The sequence below is a fragment of the Nicotiana tabacum genome, unplaced genomic scaffold, assembly GCF_000715075.1.
Source record: "Nicotiana tabacum cultivar K326 unplaced genomic scaffold, ASM71507v2 Un00011, whole genome shotgun sequence".
NCBI lineage: Eukaryota > Viridiplantae > Streptophyta > Magnoliopsida > Solanales > Solanaceae > Nicotiana > Nicotiana tabacum.
The window spans coordinates 210140-238071 of NW_027438249.1; the positions used below are offsets into that span (position 1 = coordinate 210140).

General features: G+C 34.9%; 1 protein-coding gene and 1 pseudogene across 1 annotated transcript; both read left to right on the forward strand.

Moving 5' to 3' along the window:
• Window positions 1-351: 351 nt before the first annotated feature.
• Window positions 352-6640, forward strand: LOC142178869 (uncharacterized). Its single transcript, XM_075248648.1, has 16 exons — window positions 352-458; window positions 899-974; window positions 1299-1417; window positions 1519-1554; window positions 1628-1744; window positions 1842-1961; window positions 2592-2727; window positions 2883-3053; window positions 3171-3323; window positions 3424-3530; window positions 3937-4027; window positions 4144-4285; window positions 5055-5214; window positions 5329-5445; window positions 5540-5666; window positions 6315-6640. The coding sequence occupies exons 1-16, from the start codon at window positions 352-354 to the stop codon at window positions 6549-6551; spliced, it is 2016 nt and encodes a 671-aa protein (XP_075104749.1). The 3' UTR covers window positions 6552-6640.
• A 15999-nt stretch (window positions 6641-22639) lies between these two features.
• On the forward strand, window positions 22640-24630 carry LOC107773669 (cinnamyl alcohol dehydrogenase 2-like; annotated as a pseudogene).
• Window positions 24631-27932: the final 3302 nt, after the last annotated feature.

A 27932-nucleotide genomic window follows, 5' to 3' on the forward strand; every position in this document is an offset into this window, starting at 1 on the left:
TATGAATTCAATCTTTAAGGTTTTTAGCATTGAATCCATTATTTTCTTAAAGCTACGGAAACGTATATACTTTTTGTTGTAAAATTTTAGTAGATTTTTACATTTAAATTTGTGTTCGACTTCGAAAGTTATAAGTTCAATTGAACCCGTCACTTGCATGCTAAATACGCCCCTGGTTATAGCAATTAGTGTTATTGAATTAATGACTTAAATCCATTTGATTCTTATACCGTTATTGTATATAACTAAAATTCATTTATTTAATGTTGACGTAGCTTTTGCATGCATGGTTTATGACAATATTCGTGGATTTTATTAACTTTGATGTTTGTTGTGTTGCAGTGTTAAGACATGCAAATGATGGGTTTCAAAAAGCAAAACGGGATAGTTTTGTGGTGTTTTGCTATTGTTTTCCATTTTTTCTTGCTTGTCAATGGTTCAAGGGTGCAACATTCTAGGTACTACTAGAAACTCTTCCTTTATTTCTTTTCTTTTTAAATATGTGAGTTCTAGCTACGAGTTCGGCATGAAAAACCCAATGGCTTTAGCTAGGACTTAATGTATTTGTATTGCGAAATTTATTAATTACTTTTAAACAATTAAGTCCAGAATCCAATAAATTGCTTTTTTTTAGTATACAAAATCTATAAATTCAAAATTCTTTATCCATCTCTAATGATGACTATTCCAACGTATAAACTCATTAGCAATTGAGGAAGAAAATACCATACTAAGTGACTAAATCATCGCATTTGTCCTTACTAGTTCGTCCATAATTTCCCTTTTACATATCACATATGATTAATTAAAGGAATTGTAAGGTACAATAGTCGAATGATAACTTGAAATTAACGACTAATTTATTTGATTAATTTTTATTTTCTCGTTTAAATGGCAGGAATACTCTATCCAAAGAGAGTCGAAAGCTGCAACAAGTTTCTCCTCCGGTCACAATGACGATCATAAGTGGCTATGTAAAACCCCTTCAAATATATTTAATATTGCACCTTTTTTTTTATTGCGATTATTTTATACGAAATTACAAATTCATTTGTTTTTAATTGCTTCGATCTTTATGCATGTTATACCAAGGATCAAATATTGTTAATTTGTTTATATATGATATGTTTATATATATATATATATATATATATATATATATATATATATATATATATATATATATATATATATATTATATATATATATATATATATATGTATGTATGTATGTATGTATGTATGTATGTATGTATGTATGTATGTATATGAGCTAATTATCTTTTACTTATTTATTAGGTGGTAATTGATAATGGCATTCTGCAACTTTCTCTAACAAATCCCACTGGAGCGATTGTTGGAATAAAATATAACGGGATCGATAATCTCTTAGAACCCTTGCAAGAAACTCAGAGGGGGTAAGTTACAATTTTATTATTATTATTTTTTATAATTAATTTAGAGATTTAGAAATTACTCGGTATAAAAATTATTTCTTTTGATTTTTAACAAAATGCAGATACTGGGATACTGTATGGAACGGTCGTTTTGACACGTAAGACTTTTATATTTTATTTTATTTTCCATAAAATGGGATTTTTCACATCTAATTAACTTTTTTTGGGCAGACTATTTGCGTCAAGTTTTAGTGTAATAGCACAAGATGATAACAAAGTTGAAGTTTCTTTCACAAAATCATATAATCCTTTGGATGCTGGTAGTGCTCCTCTAAATGTTGACAAAAGGTGAGGGTTTATTTTAAAAAATTAATAATATTTTTAATGATATACCGAAATTACTTGGGGAAAAAAGGTTGATTTGTAATAAAATAAATATATATAGGTATATAGTGCTGCGTGGGAGTTCTGGATTTTATTCATATGGAATAATTGAACACTTGAAAGGATGGCCTGATGTTATGTTGGATGAACTTAGAATTGCTTTCAAGCTCAGCAAGTCACTGTAAGTTTCACTCTTAGTACACTCTGTGTGAATATATATATATATATATATATATATATATATATATATATATATATATATATATATATATATATATATATATATATTACCCTTCTATAATTGTAATAATATAAAGATATCCTTATTTCAAAGGAGTCAATTGACATCCTTTCGTCGAAAATTATATTGTGTAAATAGGTCAATATTTACTATTTGTTGAATTCCCTTGACTTTTTCATGTGTATATTTTTTCATGTGTATATTTCTTTATATTTGGACTCACCTTAGTGAAAATACTGACGATGCGACTGTTTTATCGTTTGTGAAATTTGCATGAACTATGCAATATTTGCTATATGTTATATTCTTTTGACTTTTTCACCTGTATATTATTTTATAGTTGGAATCCCCTTAATGAAAATACTGATTCCGCAACTGCTTAATGCTTCAAAAAATTTCTTGAACTATGCAAGATCTAATATATATACACATATAAGTGTGTCATTGTCAAGTCAATTCCAATATTATCTTTTGCATAATTGAAGAGGACAGTACTTATTTTGTTGGACATTAACTTTGTGTAATATTTGATGACCTTTTTATTTTATTTTATTTTATATTTATGAGTAGGTTCCATTATATGGCAATATCAGACGATAGGCAAAGGGTAATGCCATCAGAAGAGGATCGCGCAAGCGGCCAAGTACTTGATTTTAAAGAAGCTGTTAAACTCACAAATCCATCCAACCCTAAACTCAAAGATGAGGTAAAAATATATTTTCCAATATTCAACTACGATATTTTACTGTCGAATTTACACTTAGTATAAACAAAACACACTTACAATTATAAATAGACTAATAACTTATTATAACAAGTTAAATTATACTGATGTAATATTTTATCTCGTTTACCCTTTAGGTGGATGACAAGTACCAATACTCAGATGAGATTAAAAATATTAAAGTACATGGATGGATAAGTGATACTCCACATATGGGGTTTTGGGTAATCTCACCAAGTTATGAATATTGCAATGGTGGTCCTATGAAGCAAGATCTTTCTTCTCACGTTGGTCCAACGTCTATGGCAGTAAGTAACGAATTTTTACACTAACAATATACCGAAGTTAAATTTTATAAAAAATATTGTAAATAAAAATTATTTTAAATATTTGGGCAATTTATCTTCTTCTTTTTTTTGGTATAGATATTTTTCAGTAGTCATTATGCAGCACCACTATTGGGAGTTTCACTAACAAATGGAGAGGCATGGAGAAAGGTTTTTGGCCCTGTATTTTTCTATGTTAATTCAGATTCTGGCATTGATCATACCGTACTTTGGGAAGATGCCAAAAGACAGGTAATTAATTAATCTCAATTATTATTGTTAATTTTACTTAATAAATATATTCTTTTAAAAAAATATAAAGTAAACACTAAAATTTTGTCAACTTTCTCAGATGAATGAAGAAACTACAAAATGGCCATATGATTTTCCAGCATCAATAGACTATCCCCATGCAAATGAAAGGGGCTCAGTTAGCGGTCAATTAGTGGTCCATGACGGGTAATTTATTTTTAAAGAATTAACCGAAATAACTACCCGCCCCTCCTCTAAAATTAAAAATAGCTGGTAAATGTATGTGTATAATCATGTATAATATATGTGTATAATTAGTGTATAATCTATGTATATTGATTAGAAAAAGTAAGCAATAAATTCGACCGACTATTTATATAAAGATTTCTTCTTTTTTTAAGTTCTTACTTATTCTCTAGTTAGGAAGTGATTTATATTCGAGTTTAACATTTATATACTAACAATTTAACAAAGGTTTTATATTATTAAATCGCTTAAAAAATAACTACGGATTACAAGTAACGAATGGTGTAAATTCTTTACATCATCGATGGATATAACTTGAATAATTATATGGTAAAATAATTAAAGGTTTTTTATAAATGTCGTTTAGGTACATAAACAAAGATCCTTTTCCTGCAAAAAATGCATATATTGGACTTGCTAATCCTGGAGTTCTTGGATCTTGGCAAAGTGAGACCAAGGTAATGCATTTTTGTCTGAATTTTCTATATATAGAAACTTGAAAATATGGTTAATTATCAGCAACGTTACATTAAAAAATTCTTATTGTGCTTTTATATTTATTTGTTATTGACAGGGTTATCAATTTTGGACTCAAACTGATGATTCTGGTTATTTCAAGATAATTAATGTTAGACCTGGAATTTATAGTGTATATTCTTGGGTTCCTGGAATTATTGGAGATTACATGTTCTCCTCTTATATATCCATTACACCAGGTAATGTTAGACTCGACATGAAGTTTAAAAAAAAAAATACATGTAATCTCGTTTCTATAGCTATAAGAGCATATCATAATTAAGGATAAAATATGAAGAGCCTATCATATTATTGATAGGAGTGTCAATAGGCAAGTTGGGCCGATTTTGGGTGGGCTAAAATGAGCTAAGTCAATAAGTGGGTGGGTCATTGACTCGCCCATAAGTTGCTTGGGTTGAGATGTATTGGGTCAAGATATAGTAAATTTGAGTCATAGCCAAACCGTCAAACTCTTACCTAAATAGCAGCCTACCTAATCTTTTAAATTGAAAATAGCCAACAAATGTATAGTATCCATATAATTTATATATAATACATATATAATTGTGTATAATCAATACATAATCTATATATACCGAAACATTGAATTTGGCGGGATATTTGTGTAACAATCCCAACTTTAATTAATATATGTTATTTTCTTATGAACTGTTTAATTACTAAATAAGACTTTTTTTTCTTCAAACCAAAACAATATGTTTTTAAGATATTTTGGCAAAGTTACTCATGGATCAATTTGGGCTAACCCAACTTTAGATGGGCCGAAATGGTTGAATTAAAATAGGCTGAGTTCAACAAAAGGGCGGGTCATTGACCCATCCAATCTTGGACGGGTTGAACGGGTCATGTTTTTCTGGGCCAATTTTGACACATCTAATCATATAAATTGGGACAGAGGGAATACTATATATCATAATTTCTAACAAAGAATTGATTTATTTGGTGCAGGAAATAACATAGATTTAGGTCAAATAGTTTTTGAAGCTCCAAGAAATGGTCCAACTCTATGGGAAATTGGCTTCCCTGATAGAACTGCTGCTGAATTCTTTATACCTGATCCATTGCCTAGTCTTCAGAATTATTTGTACATTAACACTACTATACATAAGTAAGCTTCTATTAATCCTAATTTTGTATCAATTTTTTTTGAATAAAACAAAAACTCTATAATATGGAATTTCATAAATAAATTAATTTCATTATCATTTGTTACCAATTACAGGTTTAGACAATATGGTTTATGGAATCGTTACGCGGATTTGTATCCTAATGGAGATTTAGTATTCAAAATTGGTGTTAGTGATTATCGAAAAGATTGGTTCTTTGCCCATGTAACCAGGTAATTAGACAGTATAATTTCTTTGTTTAATATTTTGTTAATCCTGTATAATTGTATGTTTTAACATTTTTTTTAATTTTTTTTTATATTGCAGGAGAAATTTGGACAATACTTATGGACCAACAACATGGCAAATTTCATTTGATCTTACAAATGTGGATCCTAATGGCATTTACTATCTTCGTATAGCTTTGGCTTCTGCATCCTATGGCCATTTGCAAGTACGTAACATCTTTTATTTTTTAAAATTCATAAAGAAAAAAAAATATGGAAAATTTTGAAAAATAATATACAAATTTAAGATTTAAGTTTTATGCATTGACGATTTAATAACTATTTACACATTAATCAAATTATTATAAGATAATTACATATAATTTTTATTTAAATTTGATTGGTAACATAGTAGAAATAGTGCGCTATAACCGGCTAAAGTACCTTGATATTGTAAATAAATTTATTTTCAGTCTACATTTTTCTGACTAGAAATAGATTTTTACAATATCAATTTATTTTTTTCAGTCTCTTTTTCATATCAGTAGTATTAGTATTATTATTTTATTTTTTTTTAGATTTCTACTACTACGTGTTGTTTCTTTTGTTTTTGTTATCTTATCATCTTATCTTGTTGTTGTTACTGCTTTTTTTTTTTCTTTTTTCCTTGAGCCGAGGGTCTATCAGAAATACTCTCTCCACCTTTACAAGATAGGGGTAAGGTTTGTGTAAACATTACCTTCCCCAGATCTCACTTATGGGATTGCACTAAATATGTTATTGTTATCATCTTTTTTTTTTTCCATTAGTTTGTCCTTTATATCTTCATAACAATAAACGTAATATTATTTTTATTTTTATTTCTATATTTATAGGTGTGGATAAACACTCCCTCAAAACCAAGGCCATGGTTTGATACTTTACAAATTGGGCAAAGTAATGCAATAGCCAGACATGGAATTCATGGCTTGTATATGACCTTCGATATTCAAATTCCAGGGACTTTACTTCAAATTGGTGAAAATATAATATATTTGAAGCAAGCTTCAGCTAATGGTCCTTTTAATGGACTAATGTATGACTATATTCGTCTTGAAGGTCCTCCACAATAAGAAATTGTGGGGACAGAGGAGGATTTTGATAATTAGAATTAGATAGATTTATTTTTAAAAGTAGGTATGTGCACAATCAATTTTTTATTAGGTAGTCATATTTTTAAAAAAAATTTTGTATTCATCTTTTTTACGAGAATGGACATTTTTCTCGAGAATATGTGTTGTTACCATAGGCTAATAAAATTTTCTCTCTTCGTTGGTAATCTTAGTTTTGTTTGTTTGGTTGTCTTCCGTTTATTATCTCTTAGCTAGTCTTTGCCTTATGAGCTTATTTAATACTTATTAGTCATTACTCTTTTCTGTCTATTTTAATTGATTTTTTTTTTTGTGATTCATAATATTTAATTTTTTCAGCTATCAAGAAGAAATTAACTTATTTTTCTAAAGTTACCTTGAAATAAAGTGCCTAGGAGTATTTGTTATATTTCTAATGAAAAAATTCAAGCTTAATATGATCAATTTCATTATTAATGCTAAAATGTGGATCTCTTAATATGTGAGAAAACAACAAAAAAATTAATTAAAGTGAACCGGATGAAATATGTGCTTGGAACGTGCTAGTTTGATTTTTTTTTTTTTTTTGAATCTTGTGATATTAAGTAAAATATGTATAATCAAGAATATCCTTCGAAGCTTGTAATCTTAAAATCTCGCTAAAAATTTAAAATTCTACATTCAATTTCAAAACATACTATAAAATGGATAGTAAGACATTGTTTTAAAATTATTGTTTGTCATGTTCATCTCTGATTATAATTGGAAGTATGTGGAGTGCTAACAAATGACACGTGAAAAGACTAGGAAAATGACTTGAAAAAGACATATTATTATGATATACACATGTGGCGTAGTTAGTTATGGTTAGTTATGGTTAGTTATCATTAGCTTACTGTAGTGTAGTTAGTTATAGTTAGTTGTGCTTAGTTGTCATCAACTTAGCTGTACTTAGCTGTATAATTATTCTTAGTTTGCTAAGTAGTTAAACACTTGTATATATGCAGTCTATTAACGAGTGTAATTTTTTTTTTAATTCGCTAGGCAAGCGCCTAGGGCTAGTTTTTTATTAATAACAGAAAAGAAAAATACAACAATTAGGAAAAGTACAAGTAAGGGGGACAATAGCATCGGTATTGTTACCCATATGCCTTGGCTATATAATCACTCCTCTGCGCCTCACATTGCCTTATGATGGAGCCTCATGTAGAGGATTCATGGTGTAGCTGCAGGCAAAGTCTCACGAGGGCATATAATCTCATAGCCGTGTGGATATTTTTCCAAAGGCATAGGACCAAGGCAACACAAACCGGGCTAAACCTTACCTTACTAATCCTATTGAGGCAAAGAAAAGGCCTCACCTACTAACAAACATGTAAAAAATAAGAACTTGAACGGACCAAATATTCAATGATCATCACAAAGTTTATAACATACTCTATGATGATATTACAAATGAGTATACTAGCATAATGGTAGAATAAAATGTAGATGGAAATAAATTGTTGTCCCTTCATGCCCAAACTTGTAAATTCTTCAATTTGTAATTCTTTGTCATCATCGTTACAATTCTTCAAAATTCTTCAAAATTCATGACTTCTTTTTTGAACGGTTGGACCTCGTTGATGTAGTTGGGGCAGTCTGCTTTTGTTTGGCAACTCTCATTGGAAGTCGCCTAACAATTGCTTCTTCACTCACCTTGTCGTCCCAACTGTGCTTCCTTGTGTGAGCCTTCTTGTTTTGTCTACTGTGCATAGGTGATAAATCACCTTTCTTTATTGCCTCTGCCCGACACTGTTGTAGCATTGCATCTTCCTTACCTTCTTCATAAATATCTATTCCTAATTTTTCAGGATTTGGCATCCCTTGAAGAAGATCTTGAGACATCAAAGCTGTTCCATCTTCTTTATTGACTAATGCTGCCTTGCCTTGCCTTTTATTGCTGGATCTATTTACCCTTCCAGTGCTAGCAACCTGAGGTGTAGTTAGAGAGTATAGTGGCTTGGTACTTTCCATCACATCAAGTAGATTTCGGTCCTCCACTGTGATTGTAGTTGCCCTTATAGCTAGTTGTTGTTGTCCCACAATTGAAGGTGTTATAACAGCTCCTACAATGCGTGCATTCTGCTGCTGCTCCTGTTCATAAGTTGTACCTGCAACTGCTGCTTCTGACCTGTCTACAGCTACAGTGTTCAGAATAGGTTGTTGTTGCTGCTGCCCAGCTTGTAATGTTGTTGCTGCTTCAGTACGACTGGCACCCAACGTGTTTGGACTAAAATGTTGTTGTTGTCTAGAATTTTGCATTGTTGTTGCTTGTCGACCAACAACATTACGTTTTTGTTGCTGGTTATTGGCATTTGACTGTGCAGCTGATTGTTCCTGATTAACACTTGGCATTGCTACTGTTATTCGCTGGTGCTGCTGCACGACATTGGAACTTACAACATTTGTTACGATTGCAGTTTGTTGTTGCTGTTCTAAAGTTGTTATGGTTCCTGTATTTTGTTCCTCCACACAGGTAACCGCTTGTGTGATTGTAACATTCTCCTGTTGGTTGGACCTGCCATGTGCTGCAATTTTTCTTAGTGCATCTCCTGCTGTACCTGTTCCACATTTTTATTGTCCATTTTTAGGCACAAACACTGGTGCTTTTGTATTAAGAGTTCTGCTGGAAATTGCCATTGCAGGGTTGCTTTTTTTGGGAAGGATGGTGAACCCACTGAGAGTAAGCCTTCCTCTTCACTCTCTCGATCATCATCCTCACTCGAATACCTACCATATGCATCACCATAATGTTCCTCATCCTCATAATCGCGTTGGTTTGCCCGTAGTTTAGATTTGATTGCCATCTCCCTCAAATTTGCCTTTACAACTTCAATGTTATTTCCAGATGACCACATCAACTCACCTCCATGTTCACCACAAGATTCCAAAGACTGTGATGGCACCTCATAAACTGAGGTGTTCAATGTGACCCTTGGTTGTTTAACCATTTTAGTATGCATCATCATTGCATTTTGGGCGTCTTTGATGATTTGTTCAACATGAGGGCTGGAAAAATGCAAAGTAGGGATGTTCGTGCTATGTGCCTTAACACTTAGTTCCTCCAGCCCATTTTTCTTTGAAGCTTGTTGTCGAACACCAATTTCCATAGCCAAATTTTCATTGGCTTGAGCTTCTTTTCCATTACTAGGGCATGGAACTATTTGCTTGGCCATGATATCATCTTTTAGACATGTTGAATCCATTTGCTCATCCTCTATAGCTGCCAGTGCGTGAAAACCATTTGGACTGGCCTCCAAGCTATTGTCATTTTGTCGACCACCTTGGACCTGTCGTTTTGGTGAGAGTTCTTTCTTTGTAGGAGACTTTTTGCTGGTTACCGCATTCCAAACTTCTCCTTTTTTGTTTTGATCCTTCCCCTTATCATCATTCTTTGCATATCCAGCCTTATCTTTCAATAATTCACCCTTATGCCTTCCCTTTTCTCCTCCAAAGGCCTGGGTCTCGCTATTATTACAGACCACTAGTGCTGCAATTTGCCCAGTTAATTCAGTGCCTAGTTTTTGGACCTCACCTTCAGTTACAATCTGTGGAGCCTTAGCACCTGTACTCTGCCCCATATCTCATCGATCATTACACTGAAATTGCCTAGACTCACCAGCTGCATCAACATCCCCATTTAAAACTGCTGCAAATGGTGCAACAGTTGCATTATTAGCTGAATGCAACTTTGCACTTGATTGCACAGCTGGATTTACTGCTTCGAGTGTTTGCAACACCTGATGACCAACAATATTTGAAACATCACCTACAGAAAAATCATTCACTGCTCCATTCATCACATCCTGATTGATCACATAACCACTTTGTTTCCCTTCTTCAATTTCCACAACCTGCTGATCATCCACGATTTCTTTTGTTGCATCGCCTATTTGTTTACTATCCTTTGCTGATAAACCCTTACCAATTTGTCCAGCTCTTTTAGCAATTAAATAATCCCTTGCATCACCTTGTAGTTTTTCCATAACTAGACCATCTGCCTCGACCAAAACATGACCATCGTGATTTGCTGCCCCCGTTACTTCCTCTGTCAACACCTCCGTTCCAGCTTGTTCCTTCTTAATTCGACACACCTTTTCGTCATGTCCTTGATGCTTGCAATATGTGCAATATTTAGGAAGGTTGTCATACACCACCTCCTGATAGTGCACAATTATTTTACCCGAAATTCTGTCCACAATCTGTAGCTTTACCTTCTTAGGATGTTTGTCTAGCAAATCAAGAATTATCTTGACCCTAGCAACACTAGGTCTTGTTCGTTCTTGCGTCGCCTTATATACAACAATAGCCTTACCAACAGCTGAAGCGATAGACATTAACGACCTCTTAGCGAAGAAATTAGGCGGCAAACCTGGAAAGGAAATCCACACGATTGCCATGGACGTTTCCTCCTTCGGATTAAAGCCCAACATCCATGGAAAAGTTCTAAAAAAGAATTCATCACCTTTAGATTTAATATATCCAGTTGTCTTTGAAAAAAACTGAACATAATCATTATAAAGGTCGAATCTAACCAACAGATGACGATATTCAAGTTGTCCAATATTGCAGCGACCATGTACGCCGAATTGCGTAGAAAAGTTTGTTCTAATCTCCTGTAATTCAGGCTTTCCATAAGAGAACTTCACAACGACAGCTTGATGCAATCTTTCTTCCCTTGTGAATTCATTAACTTGATCCATAGTGAATTCAATCACTAGTTCTCCATGAACGACACTAACAGGAAACAATTCTAGCTTTGACGCAATTGTGGGAGCTTGTTTGGACTGAAGTTGCGCAACATAAGTTTATTTTGGATTAGGATTTGAATTTATCTCTCCCACAGCCAAAGACTGGGGAGAGGACGATGCATCCATGGTTCTTCAGCACTCCATCAAAATGGTAGAAGACGAAGAAAACAGAAGAAGCGATGTAAATCTGGAAAACTGGATACTACAGTAACGCTAGATTTAAAATCAAGATTTGTTACGAATGGAAATGATTTTAAGGATGAAACCAACTAGGGAGTGTTCGCAAAGAGAAGGGGGTTCTTTTGAGACCAATCTTGTGATGTTACCTTGCCGGACGCCGGAGTTGTGAGGAGTGAATAGTGTTGGTGGTACTATTCAGGAATCCTAGAGAGAAACTCAAGCGTATTCCTTTTCTTTTGGAATAACATCCATTATTAACGAGTGTAATGAGATAGGCAGTTATCATTTTTCTTCCCAGACTCTCTTCTGCATGTCTTCTAGAAGTTTCCGCCATTGAAGAGCTTGTTAGCTCAAACTGCAGCTCACCGATTCTCAAGCATTTTAGCATGGTATCAGAGCGGACGATGAAGATGCAGCACGCGAACTGATTTTTGATTGGCAATCTCGTTAAGTCTAGTGAATCTATTGTGAATTCCTTCTTCCAATCATCTCATTTCATCAATGGCAGAGTCGACGATTCCATACGCACATCCGCTATACCTTGGTCCATCTAATACTCCAAATGTAATTCTAATTCCTGTTTTAAAACTTAAAGGATATGAGAATTACGGTGTCTGTAGCAGGACAATGAAGATTACTCTTCTAGGGAAGCGAAAACTAGATTTTGTAACTGGTACCTTTACCAAGGAGTCGTGCACGACAAAATTGCATGAACAATGGGAGACTTGTAATGCAATTATTCTTTCATGGCTTATGAATACTGTATCCACAGAGCTTCATAGTGGAATTACTCATACGTCCAATACACACTTTGTTTGGGAAGATATGAGAGAGAGAGAGAGAGAGAGAGAGATAGATAGATTTGACAAGGTGAACAACATGGGGATCTTTCAATTACACAGAGGCCATAACTACTCTGTCACAAGGTACTAACTCTGTCTCAATCTATTTCACTAAGCTAAAGAGCCTTTGGAACGAATATGACGCCCTAGTACCCACTCCCAATTCAAAAGAGTATGTTGAACATCATCAACAACAAAGGCTATTGCAGTTCCTTAGTTGCTTAAATAGCTCTTATGACCAAGCTAGGAGACAAATTCTATTGAAATCTGAAGATCCTTCTATTAATCAATCCTATGCCATGGTAATTGAAGAGGAGTCACAACATGCTTCTAGTTTAGTCTCTATGAATAATAAAACTGATCCAATTGCTATGCAAGTTGGTAAGCATCAGAATTACAGAGGTAAGAAATCATTCTGGCAGTGTGAGTATTATGGACTTAAAGGGCACAAAAAGGAAAATTGCTACAAAATCATTAGTTGCCCGAAAGATTTTAAGGGAAAGAAAAGGTATAATGATGCTAACAATACTGGGAACCAATATGGTCGTGGAAATGGTAGTCTTAGAGGGCAATTTAGTCGTGGCACTCAAAAACCCTTTAATGCTCCTAACAATGCTTCTACTTCAGTACAAGGTGCTTCAGGAAGCGATCTGCACAACACTCTTGCTGGGAAGGGACCATACTTCACAGAGGAGCAGTACAAACAGATTCTAGGATTGCTGAACAAAGAAACTGGAGATAGCCAATCCAATAGCCAAGCAAACATGGTAGGTATTGCTGCTTGTTTGATGTCACACACTCATAAATAGTGGATCATGTATTCTGGTGCAACTCACCACATAGAAGCTACTGAAAATTATTAAATGATGATCCTAAGACTAAGAAGTCATCTGAGAACAAAGTTCAATTACCAATAGGGGATAAAGTTAGAATTTCCAGTATTGGTGAAGCATTTTACTTGGAGGAGAAGCAGTGGACAATGTGCTTATGTTCCTGACTTCAAATCCAATCTCTTATTAGTCTCCAAGTTAACTAGGCAGCTCTCATGTTCAGTGAATTTTTTCCCTGATTTTGTATTGTTTTAGGACCTCTACACTGGCAGGGTGTAGGGAGAATATACTGAATTGTACATATACAAGGGATCATGAGACATCAATAAGGAGAAGATACTTGGCTTAGCAGTACCTACAACTGAGGGAGATCACAAACTTTCTTGCAGATGGTAAAGAACCAATTTGGAACAATGGTAAAGGCCTTGAGATCTGGTAATAGCACAGAGTTTTTCAACTCCCAGTATAATGAACTTTTATAAGACCTTAGAATAACACATTAAAGTAGTCGTACTCACACTTCACTACAAAGTGGTGTTGTGGAGAGGAAACACAGACACATACTAGATGTAGCAAGAGCAATAAGATTTCAGTCCCATATGCCAATTAAATACTAGAGTATTTGTATCTCTACAACAGTGTACCTTATCAACAAAACACCATCTTTAACTACTAGAGGAGAAAGTCCATATGAAATGCTATATTGCAAACGTCCACTCTAAGGACATCTGAGAGTGATAGGCTACTTATGCTATGCTACTGTGGTGCCCAAGGGTGATAAGTTTGCTGCAAGAGCAAAACCTACAGTGCTCATGGGATACTCTGAGAGGCAAAATGCTACGTGCTAATGGAGCTGGTCTCTAAACAATTCTTTGTTAGCAGGGATGTGGTATTCAGGGAATCAGAGTTCCCTTTCGCTTCCACACCACTAGCTGAATGTCCTTTAGTTCTTGACCTGAGTATGCAAGCTTTCCAAGACCTACAATTGGATCCAATCTGCATCAGCAGAGACACAACCAACAATGATCTCTTAGAGGATCATACATTGGCTACTGACAGTCCAACAGAGCATGTAGAAGAGACAAATTCCCACGGTGAGGAGGCAATGCCTGAAGAGTCATTACATGATCAATATGCAATCCTCACAGAGTCATTGCAGGACCAACAATCTCAAGCAACCACTGTTCCAGCATCAAATATACCTCTTAGAAAAAGTACAAGAGAGTTCAAGGAACCTATCTAGATGAAGGATTATGTAGCTCCAAGTAAGGCATCTAGCAAATATCCCTTGTCTAACTACCTACCATATGAGTACACCACTCCATCTTATCATAGCTACCTAGCTAAATTTTCTACTTTGGTAGAGCTACAGACCTTCAATCAGGAAGCCAAAGATGAGAGGTGGATCAAAGCCATACAACATGAGATTCAAGCCTTAGAAAATAACAAGACTTGGGAGGTGGTTGACTTGCCTGCAGGAAAGAATACTATAAGTTCTAAATGGGTATACAAGATTAAGTATCAAGCCAATAGTGAAGTTGAGAGGTTTAAGGACAGACTTGTTGTACAAGTCTATAGACAACAAAAAGGCCTTGATTATCATAATACATTCTCACCTGTTGCCAAAATGGTAGCAGTGAAATCAGTGATTGCCTTGGCAGTCTCAAAAGGCTGGACTCTATATCAAATTGGATGTTTATAATGCCTTCCTACAAGGTAATTTATGTGAGGATGTATTCGTGGAATTGCCAAAAGACTTTAGGAAGTAGATGGAGAAGAAGGTTTGCAGGCTGCTTAAGTCATTGTATGGACTTAAGCAAGCATCTAGGCAATAGAACATTAAGTTGACAGATGCCTTACTAGAAGCAGGTTTTTCTCAAAGCAGTCATGACTACTCTTTGTTCACTCTGTGAAAACAGGCTTATATTGTGGTGATTTTGGTGTATGTGGATGATTTTCTACTTACATGCAGTAGTGAAAGCTTCATTCTGAAGCAAAACAAGTTCTGTATCAAAAGTTCAAACTCAAGGATTTAAGTGAGCTCAAATATTTCTTAGGCATTAAGTTCTTGAGGTCTAAGTCTGGAGATATTCTGAACCAAAGAAAATATGTGCTTGAGCTGGTCTCTTAATTGGGGCTTATTGGAGCCAAGCCCGCTATTACTCCTATAGAATCCAACTTAAGACTCACAACTGTAGAGCATAACAAGGTAACGGGTGCTAAGGGAGATTCACTGCTACTTGATAATGGGCTTTATCATAGGCTTATAGGGAAGCTAATGTAAATTACAATCACCAGACCTGACATCTGCTATGCCATTCAGACACTTAATTAGTTCATGAAGCAACCAAAGAGGTCTCACTGGGAATCTACTCTTTGAGTGGTCAAATATCTTAAGCATTCACCAGGCCAAGGTGTTTGGTTGAAACTTGGTTCTACAAATGAGCTCAGCTGTTGGTGTGACTATGATTGGGCAGCCTGCCCCAACATTCATAGGTCTGTCACTGGATATTCCATTAAGTATGGTGGTTCACTCATCTCTTGGAAGCCAAAAAAGCAATAAACTATTTCTAGGAGCTCTGGTGAAGCAGAGTATCGAAGCATGACTTCAACAGTCGCAGAGGTCACTTGGTTGCTTGGCATTTTCGAGGACTTGGGTTTCACCATTCAGGTTCCTATGTTGAGAGATAGTAAGTCAGCCGTATAAATTGCTGCCAATCCTATCTTCCATAAACGTACCAAACACATCGAAATTGATTGCCATTTCATTCGTAACAAGGTCAAAACTGGCATGGTCGAGACAGTGTATGTGAACACCAGGGATCAACTAGCATATTTACTCACTAAGGGTTGCATCTTCTAGGCAAGCTTGGTGTGCTCAATATTCTGTACCCTGCAGCTTGAGGGGGAGCCTTATGATATACACACGTGGCATAGTTAGTTATGCTTAGTTGTTAATAGCTTAGCTATAGCATAGTTGGGTATAGTTGGTTATGCTTAGTTGTCATTAGCTTAGCTGTATAATTATTTTTAGCTTGCTAAGTAGTTAGGCACTTGTATATATAATCTATTAACGAGTGTAATGAGATAGGCAGTTATTAATTTCCTTCCCAGACTCTCTTCTGCATGTCTTCTGGAAGTTTCTGTCATTAAAGGATTTGCTAGCTCAAGCTACATCTCACTGATATTCAAACATTTTAGCACATATGGAGTTCAGATTTAATAGAATTACCTATGTTTCCAAACCTGCAATCATAAGAAACTACAATGAATCCATCAATTCGAATGGCTATTAATTTCTTAAATTGAATGGACCGGTAAAATGTCAATTCTCGATTTTCTTGGTCAATATTTTTTTTTTTTTGAAAAGCTGTTTCTTGTTTGTACCATTTTTTGAAAGCCTTTTTTGGAAGAAAATATCTTAAAACTTTTTAAAGAATTCTTGTAATGAAATTTTTTGTACAAACCTTGTTGAAAAGAAGTTGTTACTATCAAATGTGATGTATTATGTTTGACAGACAAATTCTTAAAGATGCACTTATATGGCTTTATGTGTCCATCTTTGACCATGTATATTGAAATTTGACCCTTTTCTCAGAATTTTCCACGAAGAAAGTTATTTCAAATTATACTAAGTAGCTCAAAAATACTTCTTTTGTGTTGGATTTAAAAAATAGGGAATAATTTTCACCAAGTAACGTAGTGAACTGGATGAAATTTCTTCACTCTTAATCAGAAATTTCGAATTTGAGTCTTAAGAATAGAATTTTTTTTGATACAAAGCTTTTTCCTTTAAATTAAATAAGTCATACACGATGTAAATTTGAATTAATGAGGATTGAAATACCAAATGATTAAAAGAAAAGGAACAACTTGTATTCTCTTCTAAAACTACTAGTATAACTCATTTTCGATCACCTACTAAAGTGTAAAACTGGCACTCAACTACACCCCTAAATTTGCTTAAATTTTGTATTTGTAAAAAGTTCATTAAAGATTCATAAATATTTAATTACGAATCTAATTACTCCTTGAGCCGAGGGAATATCGCAAATAACCTTTCTATCTGCACAATGTAAGAGTAAGATTTGTGTACCTCTGTCCTCCCTAAACCACACTATGGAATTATGTTGAATATATTATTATTGTTATTAGTATTTGATCCATTTACTAACACAAGCTATGAATTCAAGCTATGAATATGTTATTATTGTTGTTTCATCTAGCTTTGTATATATTACCCAAGAGTCACTATTCTTTCTTTTGTTACATAAAAATCATTTTGCTTTGCTTTACTTTTCACAAAAATAACGTTGACCATTTTTTGTTAAAAACACATGTAAAGTGTGAGAGAAAATAACAAAAACGATCCTTATATTTTGGGGCAAGTTTATAAGGCGCACTCAAATAGACTTCTTAGTTGTTTTGGTTCCATAAAGATGTCAAAAGTGAATACTTTTGGTTTCTGTCGAGTATTTAACTAACTATAATAATTACTTTAACGGAAAATACGAAAAATGAATTTATTATGGAATCAGATTAAGAAGTGTATTTTTTTACACTTTGACTATTTTTGGCCTATTATAAGATTTGATATAGCTTTTTGAGGTGTACTATGTTATTTTAAAATTTATTTCTAGCATCACGTGCATTTTTGATTTTGCACTTCTGGAGTTGACAAGTCTATCTCACCAAAGTATTTAATCTTACTTGCAATTAGGTATAAGATAACCAAATTTTATCGTTTCATAATTAAGCTTGCGGTCGAAGATCTATAATTTATATATCACGAAAGAAGTTAACTCATTCTCAAGATGAAGGTAGATTAGTGGCATTAAAGTCGATTTTGGTGTTTGGTGTGAATTTGCGCTCATCCATTGATTCAACTTTTGAACATTTTTTTTATCGTTATAAAGGATCAAATACTGACTATTTAATTTAGTTTGGAAGAGGTGTGATTTGTTTATATATATTGCATAGGAGGATAAAAAGTTAAAGTGTATCGTCGCTTTGTTGTTTACTTTTCAATTAATTTCACACTTAATTATAATATTTTTTTTTATAGTAACATTATGTTTAAGTTAGCAGATCAGATCACCTATAATTTTAAATTTTTTGATCCATTACTGAATTTGAGGGGACTATATTGCTAATTCCAGTTAATAAATTTTAGTTTTCAGTATATTTAATAACGCAAAATTTATTAAATAGCCAACGAAAATCAAAAGCGCTCACTTTTGACATCCTTACAGGAATCAAAACATCTAAGGAGTATATCAATTTAAGGGCCCACTTTAAAGTTTACCCCAAATATAAGGATCATATTTTATTATTTTCTCTCACATTTTAGGTAATCTTTTTACTAAAATAATCAAAGTTACTTTTGTAAAAAATGAAGCAAAGTAAAATAATTTTTATGTAACGAAAGAAAAAATAATAATTTTAGGATAATGAACACAAAATTGGTGACCACCCATAAATTTTACTCCCTCGTATTGAGGTTCCACATCTGTTTAATTCACACCTCACAGACTACATATTGTCTGTGGCTCCTTGGACTTAAAAGTAAGGCTGTGTATATATATATATCGGGTATAACCGATAGTCCGAACCGATAAAATACTATTGGTTCTTAATACTGGGTAATTGGGTAAATAGTTCGTTAACAGTTTAATATTATTTGATTATTGGGTTATCGGTTCGGATTTCGATTTGCCCAATTTTTATTAACTGTTTAATCGATAGCCCAAAAGCTTTAATAAAATTATAATTTTACTCATTAAGTATATAAAGCCACCTTACGACTTCATTCTCTCATTCTCTCGATAGTTACTCTTCGTTTTCAGACCTTAATCCTTAGAGTAAGTTTTAAACTTTTCTGAATTTCTCATCTTAATTCTTCAGTTAAGATTTTTAGTTTTAAACTTTAAAAAATTAATTGTTTAGATTTTTAGTTTTTCTATTTGTTTTCTATTGAAATGATTCTTTAGTATTTACAATATTGGGATTTTATTATTTTCTTGTAAATTATACCATGCCATAGTGAGATTATAAGATTAGATTGTTGTGTCTTATTCCTTACTCCTACTAACTTATAACTTTGAAACTTGAGATTATTCATTGGGATTTTGTAACGACCCGGCCGATCATTTCATGAGTTACCGCCCTGTTTTCCCCATTTGTGCTTCTTATTGCCTTGTTCAGCTGTATTATGTGTTATCGGATTGGTTGGTTCGGGTTCGGAGAGGTTTTGGAAAGGAATGAGACACTTAGTCTCTTTTGAGTAAGCTTAGGTTGGAAAAAGTCAACCGGATGTTGACCTATATGAAAAAGGACTCGGATGTGAATTTCGATGGTTCGGATAGCTTCAGGAGGTAATTTGGGAATTAGGAGCGTGATCGGAATGCGTTTTGGAGGTTAGTAGTAGATTTAGCCTTAAATTGGCGAAATTGAAATTTTGGCGTTTTCCGGTTGATAGGTGAGATTTTGATATAGGGGTCGGAATGGAATCCAGGAGTTGGAGTAGGTTCGTTGTGTCATTGTAACGTGTGTGCAAAATTTCAAGTCATTCGGACGAGGTTTGATAGACTTTTTGATCGAAAGCGGAATTTAGAAGTTTTTGGAATTCTTAGGCTCGAATCCGATAATGATTTGGTGTTTTGATGTTATTTTGAGCGTTCTGAGGGTTGGAACAAGTTTGAATGGTGTTATGGGATATGTTGGCATGTTTGGTTGAGGTCCCGAGGGCCTATGGTGAGTTTCGGGTGGTTGAACGGAATTTTTGCGCTTCACGAACGCGAGGCTTTGACTGCGTTCGCGAAGAAGGAATTTAAATCGCTGGGCAAAATGTTTAAAAGGCCATTTTGCGATTTTTGGCCATAGTTCACCATTTTTGAGTCAGTTTTGGTGCTTCTTGAGGGAGATTGAAGAGGGAATTCAAGATAACTTCTTGGAGGTAAGATTTATGGACTTAATACTTGATTCTATTGTGATTTTTATCTAATTAAACATGAAATTTGAGGGATTTGAAGCCTAAAATTGGGGAGTTAGGGCCTAGAAATTGGAGACCTTAATCTAGGGATTTGAGGGGTCATTTGTGGTCGGATTTTGGTATTCTTGGTATGTATAAACTCATGAGAGTGTAAGAATTCTAGTTTTGTGATTTTTATCGGAATCCGAGGCGTGGGCCCAGGGGTCGGGTTTTGACCAATTTCGGGATTTTGATGTAATTTGATTATTTTCGAGTAGGCTTTATTCCCTTAGCATACTTTGATGGTTATATACTGATTTTGGTTAGATTCGGGGCATTTGGAGGCCAAATCGAGAGGAAAAGGCGTCCCGGGCTAGAGTTTGGCTTGGCTTGGCTTGAGGTAAGTAACACTTCCAAACTTGGTTCTGAGAGTTCGAAACCCCAAACTATGTGTTCTATGATTACTATTGAGGTGACGTAAATGCCAAATGATGGCCGTGTGGGCGTGCACCGTGAGAAATGCAGCCTAGGTCATTTCAGAGCACCGCTTAGTGACTCTTTCTTGCTGATATCTGTGATGTATCTATGTGATTAAGTCAAGGAGTTGCAAATCATGCTAATTACCATGTTAAGGCTTCACGCCAATACTGTTGAGACCCGAGAGGTCGTTTCTTGCGGTCATGTCATTAGTTTCATTTATATTCTATACTCAGTCTTGTTCATGCATATTATATCATACCTCAGTCTTGATTACTGCTATTTGGCATATCATATCATTGTTCGGGCTTGTATCATGACATCTTAGCCCATGTGTGTGAGACTGGAGAGTATTGACTGAGTAAGGCCGAAAGCCTAATATTGATTGACAGTATGGGATCGGGTTGCATGCCGCAACAAGATATTGATCATGCTTTCGCTGGCCTTGATATAGCGCTTGGGCTCAGAGAAGCCCCTCCGGAGTCTTTACACCCCCAGTGAGCGCAGTCGATGATAATGAGGGATGGATCTTTTCTGGACATGGATCTTGTCCTAAGTATTAGTATGGAGATGGATCTTCTCCATGAGGCTGGATTGGCCTGTTTCCTCGATACTGGGTGACTTATAGTCCGTGATGTACATATATATTCCGAGATGGATCTTCCCTGGGCCGAATGCGCCATATACAGTACCGAGTAGTTGAGCACTGTGAGTGGAGGTAGTATATGTAACGTTGATCATGCTATTTGTGCATTGGTACTTAGAGGTTCCTGAGCTTTATACTCTGTATCGTTTATACTGTGTTTAATTATTGCTGAGAAATTACATGAACTGTAAGCATGTCTACTTTTTCGTACAATTTTCTGTTGCAACCTGTTGAGGTTTGGTTCGTCACTACCGTCAGTCCATAGTTTGGACTTGTTACTTACTGAGTTGGTGTACTCAAGTTACCCCCTGCACTCCAGTGTGCAGATCCAGGTATCTCAGGATACCGTATCGGTTGCTGATCTTGCCAGTTGGCCTTCTGTGGAGATTGCGAGGTAGCTGCTTGGCGATCGTAGTTCCGCTTTCTCCTTCCTTATCTTCTTTTAGTTTATTTGTTGGATATTTTCAGACTGTGTTGGTCATGTTATTTCGAACAGTTGTAGTAGTTTTTGGCTCAAGACTTAGTGACAGCCGAGATCGGGATTATGTTTCTTTCCGCTAGATTTTGATTTATACCTTTATCTTATTGAATTTCTGTTAAAATTATGATTTTACTTAAGTACTTATTTGAAAAATGGAGTGTTTGGAAATAAATGGCTCGCCTAGGATCACGATAAGCGTCATCACGACATGGTTAGATTTTGGGTCGTGACAGATTTTCAAATGCAAAGAAAGTTTTTTTCTTCTTCTAAAGTTGAGATTAATCCCTCTTTTCTTAAGACCAAAAATTCAATCCCTTTCTCTTAATAGTATGATCACGATTTTTACAATAAAAAATAAATTTTTTGGATGTTTTTATTCTTATAGGGTGAACCGATAAGGAGCGATAACCGACTAACCGATACCTAATAATTGATATTTTATCAGTTCGGTTATCGGTTTAGCATATTTATAAACCGATAACCAATATGCCGAACCAATAACATTCACAACCGAACCGAATCGACTGATGCCCACCCCTACTCAAAAGGCCTATATTTACTTCACGCCTCACAGACTACTAGCTTGTTTGTCCAAGCTTTTTTTGGGGCCAAAAGTGCTTTTTTTTTCCCCCAAAAATTGAGCTGTTTGGCTAAGCTTTTAGAAGAAAAAAGTGCTTTTAAGGAGAAACATAAACAGTTTTTGAGAAGCAGAAAAAGTAGCTTATCTTGAAAAGCATTTTTTTTAGAAGCACCTTTGAAAAAAAACACTTAGAAGTAGTTTTTAAAAGTTTGGCCAAACATTAATTACTACTCAAAAGCTATATAGTACGTACATACTCCAGTAGTACTCCAAAAACAAGAATCACCATGAAATGGAAAAATCACATGAGAATGAGCATCCAGTAAAGGCCTTTGGATGGGCAGCTAGGGATACTTCTGGTGTCCTTGCTCCTTTCAATTTTTCAAGAAGGTAATTCTTTAAATTTCTCAAGATTTTTATCATTTTTTCTATCTTTTTTTTTAAAAAAAAAGAACTTTTGGGTTTGGAAAATTATAATTAAGGTTTAATTTGGTTTGAAATGGGTGCAAAGCCACGGGTGAGAAAGACGTGCAGTTCAAAATTTTGTATTGTGGAATTTGCCATTCTGATCTTCATCGGCTCAAGAATGAATGGGGCATTAGCAAGTATCCCGTTATACCTGGGTAAGTATCCCCGTAATTCCGGCAGAAATATATGTATGTATACTTTGAAAATAATTATATAAATAATTTGGCACCCTAAATACTAAAAGTCTTTAGAATGCACTAACTGAAAAAAAAAGTAATGGTGCTCTTATCACTTTAAAATCCTAGGTCCGCCTCTGTTCAGACTACTGCCAGTCGCCAAAGATACTACAAACATATTGATAATTGTGATAAAACCTAATCTGGGCTACATTTTCTTTCTATTATATGTTTGGACTATTTGGTAAAAAAAAAAACTTGAACCTCAATTAGATTATGTTAATACTAGAGCGAAAGTTGTCTTTAATACTGAGTGGAGGGGGCATAGGAGTTAGGACTGGTAATTTATTTTTATACTGTGTCCTTGGTCTGTTCTAATTATAGCGCGAATTATCTTCATCTTGCAACTTTAAAGTGAAACTAGTTAACATGTTATGCCTTAGATGCCAATATATTTTTGAATTAATGAGATCAAAACTTTTGACAATCTCAAATTCTCAATTATTTTTCAGGCATGAGATTGTTGGTGTGGTAATCGAAGTTGGTAGCAACGTGGAAAAGTTTAAAGTCGGAGACAAAGTAGGGGTTGGATACTTGGTAGGATCATGTTGCAAATGTGAAATTGTAGCAACGATCTCGAGAATTACTGTCCTGGTCAAATAGTGACATCCAATGGTACTTACTCTGCTGGAACCATAACGTATGGAGGTTATTCCGATATCATGGTTTCTGACGAACATTTTGTAGTTCATTGGCCTGAGAATTTGCCAATGGAAGTCGCTCCTTTACTATGTGCTGGAATTACAACATATAGCTCGTTGAAATACTATGGACTTGATAAGCCTGGAATGCGCATTGTTGTTGGTCTTGGTGGTCTTGGCCATATGGCTGTGAAATTCGCAAAGGCATTTGGAACTAATGTGAATGTGATTAGTACATCTGCTAATAAAAAACAAGAAGCAATTGAGCGTTTGGGCGCAGACTCATTTTTGGTTAGTCGTGACCCTGACCAAATGCAGGTGAATTTGACTTTTGACTTTATATCTCGATTAATCAATCAACTATGCTTCAATCTTAAACGGGAGTTTGACATAAGAATATTAATTTTTGTCCTTACCTCAACCACTCAACTAACTATGCTTCAATTTCAAACTAGTTTGGTTATTAATTTTGGTTTTATACATGTATGAGCAGGCCACAATGGGCTCACTTGATGGTATCATTGATACTGTCTCTCTAGTTCACCCTTTTTTTCCATTGATTTATTTGTTGAAAACTAATGGGAAGCTTGTGATGGTTGGCGCGCCAGAAAAACCACTAGAGTTACCCGTATTTCCCATGCTTTTGGGTACGTTTCTTGGACCCACAATTTCTATCTATTCTCATTCTGATTAAACTGCAAACAATGATACACAATTGTATAATGTGAAAAACAGGAAGGAAGCTAGTAGGAGGAAGTGTCGTAGGAGGGATGAAGGAAATACAAGAGATGGTAAATTTCACGGCAGAGCATAACATTACACCAAATGTTGAAGTCATGCCAATGAACTATGTGAATATAGCTTTAGAGCGTCTTGTGAAATCAGACGTGAAGTATCGTTTTATGCTTGACATTGGCAATACATTGAACAAGAGTTAAGAATATGGGACTTCTTGTTGTCACGTGTATGTGTATTTTAGGTATGAAAATGATGAGTTCGAATGAATAAGATGACTATAATGAGTAATTTCAACTCTATAAATTAAGCCTTCTATGAGAAGGGGCTAAGACATCATTTGTTTACACTCAAAGGAGGTCAGAATTTTAATTACTCAGATCTCAATTATTAATTATGTTTCTTTTAGATCTGAATTTTAATTATTCAGATCGTAACCATTAAGATTGTTTTTTTTTAATTTTATAACCACTTAATGGATCTGGATAGATCTTGATGATTAAGATCTATAACAAAGTCTTAATATCATTAATATATTATACATTCAAAAAAATTTGTAAACATGATATTTCACTATACTCCTATACTTTCATCACTAATCATCGTCGCCACTGCTATCGATGTCCCATACCATTAGAGACTACCACCACCCATTACCACCATCCTCAGCCACAATCACCAGCATTACAAGTATGAATGTAGTTGTCACTACCACTAGCCATCATTTAGAACCATCACCACCAATCGTCGTTACCACAACAATCACCCACCAAAAATTGCCCTATTGCAACGCCGTAAAATCCGTTGCTAAAGACATGTAAACCATTACAGTAGGTCTATTGCAATGATAAAGCAACCGTTCCATTTGCTCGCGTGCCAATAGCTCTGACGTAACGGTTCTTGTAACGGTTTCTACATCCGTTGCTATAGTACTATCTCTGGCAACAGTTATTTCTCTTTTTGAAGGAACGTGTTTTTTGCACTATTGCAACGATTTCCAACCGTTACAATTAGATCTAATGCAACGGTCCTAACTATTACTATTTGATTTAATGCAACAATTATGTAGGATATTGCAACGGTTTTTTAAGGATATTGCAACGGTTTCACATAATTGATTAAAAGATATTGCATCTGTCACGACCCCAGTTCGCTCTCCGTGAACTATCGCGACGACACCTAGTCTCTACGACTAGGTAAGCCTAAAATTGCGGAAGATAACAGTGTTAAATGTGCCGCTCGGCATACACCATATTTATATAGATCTCAAACCAATATCTAAATCCAAGACCCGGAAACCCTCGAATCACAAACTAAGAAAAAGAAATACTACATAGCTCTAACTCCGGAATTTTTGTCTAATAAGAACAGAAGTACAAAAGGGCTAAGTACTAAAAGCATGAATAGAAAGGGACTTCTCGGTCTGCGGACGCGGTAGATGTACCTCGAAGTCTCTAAGTAATCGCCTCTCTCAATGATAGTAGGCCTGAGTAGCGATACCTTGATCTGAACATTAAAAACATGCGCAGAAGGGGCATAAGTACACCACAGCGATACTCAGTAAGTGCCAAGCCTAACCTCGGTTGGGTAGTGACGAGGAAGGTCAGGGCCCTACTAAGGTTAAACAAATATAAAGATAAACAGTACAGGAAAGAACAATATAAATAAGTATGGCAGTAAAATAATACAGGATGTACAGAACAGTAACAACTATACAAAAACAAAGTAAACATGGAAAGGAAATACAGCTCAGCACCAATAGTAACATTTGGGGATCTCCCAGGATACCGTCCTGTAGTCCCATCTTTACATATCCAGTGAATCTCCCGGGATATCGTCTCGTAGTCTATCATATATATGTCCGAAGGATCTCCCGAGATCCCGTCCCGTAGTCCAACTCATAGTGCGCGGGGATCTACCGGAATCCCGTTTTGTAGTCCCAAATGTAAATACCCAGTACTGGGGGAATCTACCGAGTGCATTCCCGTAGTCCCAAAGTAAATGTGCAGGGGGATCTACCAGAAATATAACCCGTAGTCCCAAAGTAAATGTGCAGGGGGATCTACCGGGAATCTAACCCGTAGTCCCAAAGTAAATAGACAAGGGAGGAGCTACCAAAATCCCACATCCGTAGTCCCAAAATAAATACACAGCAGCAGCAGAAAGGTAAGCAGAAATAGCAAAATTCATATTAAGGCAATAAGTGATTCTAGCCTAGCATGCTGCACAGAATTCAAGTAATGCAGGTTAAATCAAATGAAGCAAGTAAGTCACTTAGACATGCTTTCTTAAGCTAACAACAGGCTTAATAGTGTAAGTAATAGAAACAGAAAAGGAACCATACTAGTAATACTTAAAGAAAATCGGATTTCCAACAATTAGCACAAGTACGTACTCGTCACGTCACGTACAAGGCATTTCAATTACCAAATATACCAATCCTAAGGGGAAGGTCACCCACACAAGGTTAGACGAGCCACTTACCTCGAACCAACTCAAAATCAACCCGACACCACTTCTTTGCCACGAGTACTCGACTCTAAATGACCCAAATCTATTCAATTCAATTTTATAATATAAATAATACTTCAAGTAACTGATTCTACAATTAAACTCTAAGCTAATACGCGAAATTATGTAAAATAACCAAAACGCCCCTCGGGCCCATGTCTCGGAATCAGGTGAAATTTATATTTTTAGAAACCTCATACTCTCACGACTCTATACATAACAAGAACACCGAAATCGAAGTCAAAATGACCCCTCAAATCCTCATTTAAAGGCCTCTTAAACTCAAGCCCTAATTACCCATTTTCCCCAAATTTCTCACCACTAATTAGGTCTTTAATCACATAAAAACGAGTTATGAAGGAAAGGATATTACCTCCAAGCGACTCTCCTTTGTCCTCAAAAATCTCTCTCAAAAGCTTCAAACCCGGATGAAAATGGTGGAAGAATCCCTCAATTTCGCGAAGGCAATTATTTATATGTTATGCCCAGCGATTTCCGCATTTGCGGCCCTGGGACTGTAAGCACGTGATTTTTGCCCTATATGAGAATTACTCCCAAAAATTCAAAAAAAAATAAAATAATTTTCCTTGGTGTGCAATTTTGTGATATTTTGTGATATTTTTGAATAATTATTTGTATTTTGTCTGTGCATGTTTATTTGCTAAATTAATAAAAAATACAAAATATATCGCATTTTACATGTAGGATTTAATTCTACAATTGTTTGTAATTAAATTTGTTTTACAAAAAAATAAAAATTACAAAAATAGGCATCGTTTGCATTTTTAGCATTTAATGTCCAAATATACAATTTTATGCTTAATTATTACTTAATTGTGCGTTAATTGTTATTGGGAGTTAATTTGTGCTTTTATAACTTAATTTAGTTCTTAATAATAGTTTAAGTATTTTTATAATTTAGTTTTAGAAAAAATAAAAGAAGAAAAAAGAAAACAAAAATACAAAAAATCGGAATTGGGCTTCTTCTTCAAAT